General features: G+C 31.1%; 1 protein-coding gene across 1 annotated transcript in view; it reads right to left on the bottom strand.

The window, feature by feature from the left end:
- The window catches only part of LOC106460415 (sodium bicarbonate cotransporter 3-like), a 100,243-nt gene that overhangs the window by 28,406 nt on the left and 64,998 nt on the right, over window positions 1-6,839 (bottom strand). The window contains exons 10-15 of the mRNA XM_022387128.1: window positions 6,073-6,219; window positions 5,029-5,132; window positions 3,691-3,865; window positions 2,548-2,681; window positions 1,775-1,952; window positions 301-597 (exon numbers count right to left, since the gene is read on the bottom strand). Of these exons, the coding sequence (XP_022242836.1) occupies window positions 301-597; window positions 1,775-1,952; window positions 2,548-2,681; window positions 3,691-3,865; window positions 5,029-5,132; window positions 6,073-6,219 (1,035 nt within the window). The remainder of the gene's footprint in view (window positions 1-300; window positions 598-1,774; window positions 1,953-2,547; window positions 2,682-3,690; window positions 3,866-5,028; window positions 5,133-6,072; window positions 6,220-6,839) is intronic.

The raw sequence follows: 6,839 nt of genomic DNA, 5'->3' as shown, positions 1-6,839 counted from the left end.
AACTAAACTCCATTTCGAAAGAGGCTTTCTCGGAATGCTTCCAACAATGGCGGCACTGCTGGGAGAAGTGTGTGGAGTCCCAAGGAGACTACTTTGAGGGTGATTAGGTTTCCAACGCTCCAGGTATGCCAGTTTTTATTCCCCGGCAAAAGGTCGGATACTTTTCTCACAGGCCTCGTATATAAAATAACAAAACCTAACAAAAGCATTTTACCTAGGTAATATAAACATAAAATTTGAAGACAGTATTTTAATCATCTAGCACAGCAGAAAAATATCAACTGTGTAAAAGTAACTCACCTTGGAAGGAAAGAAAGATGTAAATTTAAAATTTTTCAGAATGACTGATAAAGTGAAAGTTCCCATGAACAGGATGAGGGAAAATAAGAAAACATCGGGAACATAGTTGGGTTCTAAGCAACCATCTCCTTCCATAGTACCATTATAATGTTTACATTCAACTACAGAAAGACTTGACCAGTTTCCATGGAGCTGAATAATTGTATCAGAACTCTCACTAGGGGTACAGTAACAGTTGTGATCCACAGGCATCATCGTGTTGATGTGGATGGGGTAATCATTATTTATGTGAAGCACCTATCAATAAAAAAGAAGAAAAAAAGACTAAAATTACATTTTCTCTCATTTTCTGGTCTCAACCATTTAAGTGAATAAGAATTTATACTGATTTTTGTTTTATGGGATACCTTTTAGTACCTAACACATACTGCAAGTAATAATGTTAGGTGATTAATACAATAACAATAAACTACAATTTAACAGTCCACATAAAAAGAGATGCTGTAATATTAACATTTGTTACTAAACTAATGTTAATATTAAAAACAAATTCTAAACTTTAAATATGGTGAAATTTTTACATTCAAATGATACAAAACAGTCAAAACTAAAAGTGTCTGAACACACAGTACATAAAAATAAAACAAGGGCATAAACTACTGTACAAGGAAGCATCATAAAATATAGTAGATAGTGTCCTTTTATTAATTCCTAAAAAAATTATAAAAATAATCAAATATATGTCTGTGATAGGCTTATTTTAATTTCGTTGGGTGAAAACAATGTAGTGTGATGATCATACTCCTAGTAAATGGCCTTAAAGGTGAAATATGTTTGGGGATAGCTTGTACTAGTATATTTTAACCCTGTCATTCGAAAATTTGTATTACTCCTGTCAGTGCAGATTTTAAAAAACATTTTTGGACACTAGAATCTCATCTTCAGCTCCATGCATGTACATAACATTTTCCTTATAAGTTACATAACATGGCCTTTCTTATTTCTTAATATTTTCTACTGTATTTTTATTCTGTTACAATATGAGTAACTACCTTCTCACACCAGGCTACAGACAGCTAATGGGATTTTCATGTGGAATGAGCTAAATAATTACCTTTCATTTCTAATTTTTCTTAATATTTTACAATTATAGTTCTCACAAATAGAGATAAAATCTGACAGAAATTATACTCCTAACTGTTATGTATCCACTAGACCATTTTTAACTACACAGATGATACTTTTTTTACGGTTTATGTTTTGACTCTTTATCTCATGTAGTTTTATTACAAAAATAGGTATTAATAATAATAAAAATATATATGTAATTTTAGTTACCTGTAAGAATATTTCACAGTACATGTTTCAAAAACATTGTATGATTCCATGATAAAATATTAATAACAGAGTACTTAGCTTTATGAATACATCTAATGTTTAAACTTAAGTACATTATGAAATATTGTAAACTTACTTTTTCAACAGCTTTGTAAATAAAAATCATAGATATAAGGGTGGCAAAGTTTTCCTCAGTAAACCGAGTGATGTAACACACCAAAGCACTGGCATCAAAAGCCACTAGTATAATTAATATACCCGATGTCCAGAGCCCAATCCACAGACGAAGAGGCAAGTACTCTAAACCATGATCCCTTTGGAAAAAAGTGTTGTGTCATTAAAAACACAAAATATTTACTAAAATGCAACTGGAGAAGTTACTACAGTTATCTTCTATGTTATTGGGTAAGCTTTAAAAGATGTCTAATAATTTGGTTATTCTTTCCTTAATAAAGAATATGTCCATTATAACAAATATTCTTATATAATAATGTAACCTTAACCTGACAGTACTAAAACTACTTTTGCTATTCTAGTTGTTCCCTAATACAGAATATATGCCCATTGTAGCAAACTGATTCTTTTATAATTATGTAAACTTAACCTGTGAGTACTAAAACTACTTTTATCAACTTCCTCCTTAATATGGAATCTGTCCATTGTAATAACTAGATTGTTATATAATCACATAACCTTAACTTGACAGCAATAAAACTACTATTGTTATTTTGTCCCAAAACAGGAACCATTCAACTAAAAGCCAAATTACTACATAACCATTAAAGCTTAACTTGATAGTATAAAAAATACTTTAATAATACAATACACACATAAATAAACTATACAACTTATAATGAAAAACAAGAAATATGGATTTAAACCAAATAAAAAAAAGAGGACAAAACATACCTACAAAATGCATAAACAATTGTTTCAAATAGCAACACTGGGCCTGTACTTCCAAGAATGTTCAGTGGCTGCCCACTAAAAAACCCATACAACAGTCCATTGATAGCTCCAGACAGCAAACTCTCCATGGCAGCCTGAGAAAAAAACAACATAAAATGATTGCTATGTTTAAGACAAACAATTCATATAAATTATAAGTACCACAAATCAGTGGCTGGTAAAACTGAAATGTTCATAATGCTACTAGTCGTTTTGTTTAATCATATATTGTCTGCATAAGGTAAATGAAAAATAAAAACATCTTTCAAAGAAAAGATTAATTCAAGAAATAAATGTTCCACATAACCAAACAATTAGATGCTGCATATACACAATTTAATTTTATTTACAATTCTAATTCTTTCTTTTTGAAACAACACATTCTCGAAACAAATTAATCATAAATGCACAAACTAAAATCAAACAGTTGCAAATTGACACAGATAAATAATTCTTTTTAGTATCCCTTCAATGTTTATAAATACATATAAAAGTTTCATCACAAACACATTTAATAACATTAACTTCTAAAAACTTGAGTTTTAAAGTAAGCTTAAAGAATTTCATAATACAACTAACCAAGTCCACAACATGAGCAATTTTGTAAAATAACTAGAGAACTCTATAGTTTGCACTAATTAAATAAACAACTTCCTACAACATTTCATAACAGACAAACTAAACCAAGCTGAAGCTTGAATTTCATAAAATGATTAAACCACCCTACAGTATAAATTGTTTCATCACACATTTAAACTAACAGACAGCTTGAAATGTTTCATAATACAACTATCAGGTAACTTAAAATGCTTCATAACTAAGCTAAACTATTCCATAACTTAAAGTATTTCATATCATAACTTACACATTTCATACGAACTATCAGAACAATGTACTACTATTAGAACAACTTAAGCTATTTCATAATAGAGATATAAAACAGCTTGAATGTTTACATAGTACAAATACAAGACAGCTTGTGCTGTTACTTAATAAAACTATCAGATAACTTGACCTAGTTTGTAACATAATTAAGGTATCATATATCTCAAATAAACTATTTAATAGGCTGATAAAGCTATCAAACAATTTGCTGTATCTCACCAGACGGGAACCTGTAGCATCTGCTAATAATCCACCAAAAGTAATAATTGGAGCAATACAGGCAAAGTACAAGAAGAAAACAGAAGCTACAGTCTGAAGAGCTAGAGCATCCTTGAAATCACTCAAATACCAGAATTTCTTTCGTTTAATGTCATTGATCAAGCCGCCAAATAACCTGAAATGAATTAGTGAGAGCATAATTTACAGGTAAATGAAGTATGAAAAAAAATGTAATTAATTCTTGTGGTTAGATAATGGTTACATTCAGCTCTTTGATATATTAACCTCTGATAATGAGTTGGTTGATTTGTTTAAATTTGTATAAATCTGATTGAGGGCCATCTGCAGTCACCATACCAAATATTGAAGTGATAAATTATAGAGGGGAAGAAGCTATTTAAAAACCACCCACCACCAACTCTTGGGCAATTCTTGCCCAATGAATAGTTGGATTGACTATCACATTATAATGCCCCCATGGCTGAAAAAGACAAACATATTCAGTGAAGTGTTTCAATCCCATGACCTGCAAATTGAAAGTCAAATACCCTAACTACTAGGTCATGCCAGGCCTTTGACCATGAGCCAATCCAATCTTATGGAGGGAAAAAATTTTTTTTTTGTACTACTGAGAATATCCTTAAAATAACTGCTGGATTTTTATAACATACGATAGTAAAATTATTACCTCTTCACGGCTAGCCTTCCAACAAGAACACTTTACCGTTTATTCTTGTAGAGTGTTTTTTCTGAAAACAGTGTTCAACTTTCTTATCTCTCTTTCTTTTTTCCAACAAATAAAAGTTTGATGTAGAAACAGTATTCAACACTTTGAGATTTCATTACTCAGATTTTGTTTGAAAGATGTTTTAAGTGGCCAGTGTAAGTAGGTCACGAAGTCATCAATGAGTGGAATGTTTATTGATACAACTGTGAGAGAGAGCTGATGCAAATGAAATAAAAGATCAAAACTGTGTTGAAAGCAGCTAAAGAACAGAGATATAAAGTGTAGGAATAATTATTTGCTGATATAGTATTCCCATCAACCTGAAATTCTACATCTTCCAGGGTCCCACACTCCTCAGCTCTTACAGATTTCCACTATTTCCAATTCCATTACCTTCCAACAATTATATGATAAAAATCTTCACTAACAGTTCAAAATACCATCTCCACACTACACAACTGGATGAAACTCATTACATTAACCAAAATGAATACCTCATATTGTTACAGTATTCTGCCCTTATAAGAAAAACAGGTAAAATAAAGCTTAGGTTTATATTTGAAACCTACAGCTTTTCCAATTTAAACATAAAGGTTGCTAATATAGCTTACCTTCCTGTTCTCTTTAGTCCACTTTCTTCACGCAATTTTTCTTCTTCCTCTTCTGGTTCAATAGGAGGTTCTTTATCTATTTCTATTAGCTTCTTTCTTCCCTCCTAAATAAGTCAATTGAAATATACATTAAAATATTTTGTTCACCCTTATGTTGTTATTAGCCTTATCTTTTTAATTCATCATATATCTTTACACCACAAATTTTCATTATGAAAGAAACTTATCCATTTGTAATTTTTATAAATTTTTTTAGGAACATGATACATAAGACATCACTTTCATTATAAATCTATTTATTATAGGATATAAAGTGGTTATACTGACCAACTACATGAATCACATTCAAAATATTGAGTCTTCAGATTGTTATTCACATGCTGCTATCTATCGTTCATTTTGTAATTAATAGTTTAATTTGTGACAACAGAATATTGAGTCTTCAGATTGTTATTCACATGCTGCTATCTATCGTTCATTTTGTAATTAATAGTTTAAATTGTGACAACAGAATACCGAGTCTTCAGACTGTTCTTTACGTGCTGCTATCTATCATTCATTTTGTAATTAATAGTTTAAATTGTGACAACAGAATACCGAGTCTTCAGACTGTTCTTTACGTGCTTCTATCTATCATTCATTTTGTAATTAATAGCTTAATTTGTGACAACAGAATACCGAGTCTTCAGACTGTTCTTTACGTGCTGCTATCTATCATTCATTTTGTAATTAATAGTTTAATTTGTGACAACAGAATATTGAGTCTTCAGACTGTTATTCACATGCTGCTATCTATCGTTCATTTTGTAATTAATAGCTTAAATTGTGACAACAGAATACTGAGTCTTCAGACTGTTCTTCACGTGCTGCTATCTATCATTCGTTTTATATGAATGGAAATAGTAAACTGGCTTCCTCATAAGTTGCACCTGTTATTGATTTATACACAAAAGCAGTATCTATAAATATATCCACAATACTTGAAGATGTTCCATCAACTCTGAAACTTAAAGTACGGAATAGTCTTATTTACATTAAGTTTACCTGAGATGGGACATGGGAAGGTGGTTCTATTCGAATACTTGGGTCCCAAGCACCAGGGGGTAACACTGTAACAGCATCTAGAAACTCATCAACACCAGCTAAGAGGTCTTGTCGGTTCCTTGCCTTGTAAGCAACATCATGAAACACCTAATAAAATATGTGAATTCTAATTTTGATTCATAAACTTGTTAAAACAAAACTTAGAAGATAAAATAAAAATTTGGTAAGCATGTGAATAATGGTTTTAATTGTTATATCATAACTTGTTAAATGAATAACATATAACATAACATTTTGGGACAACAGAGGACCTATTGGTCCATCTCTGCTGTTCCATCCTTTAAACTAAATTAAAATGATTTAAAAAAAATCTTAAAGCCAGTCCTTTTCATTCATATATTTATCAGGCATTTTCTTAAACTTACTTAAATTTACTGCCTCTACAACATCTGAAGGTAACCTATTTCAAAGGCCAACCACCCTGTTAGAAAAATGAAACTGTCTTAGCTGAAGATGACTCCTACCTTGCCAAAATTTATATTTGTGGCCCCTATTCTCATTATTAAATATAGAAAAAGATGATGCATCAACACTATCAATTCCCTTTATAATCTTAAACACCTCAAGCAGATCCCCCCTAACTTTTCTTTTTTCAATAGAAAACAATTTGAGAGATTTCAGCCTCTCCTCATATGACAATCCCTCCATCCCAGGCACCATTCTAGTAACTCTCTCTGAACCCTTTCCAACAATTCAATGTCTTTCCT

Source organism: Limulus polyphemus, unplaced genomic scaffold (genome assembly GCF_000517525.1).
Source record: "Limulus polyphemus unplaced genomic scaffold, Limulus_polyphemus-2.1.2 Scaffold766, whole genome shotgun sequence".
NCBI classification, from domain to species: Eukaryota; Metazoa; Arthropoda; class Merostomata; order Xiphosura; family Limulidae; genus Limulus; species Limulus polyphemus.
The sequence above is the reverse complement of the archived record's forward strand: the minus strand, read 5'-3'. Positions and strand labels throughout refer to the sequence as shown.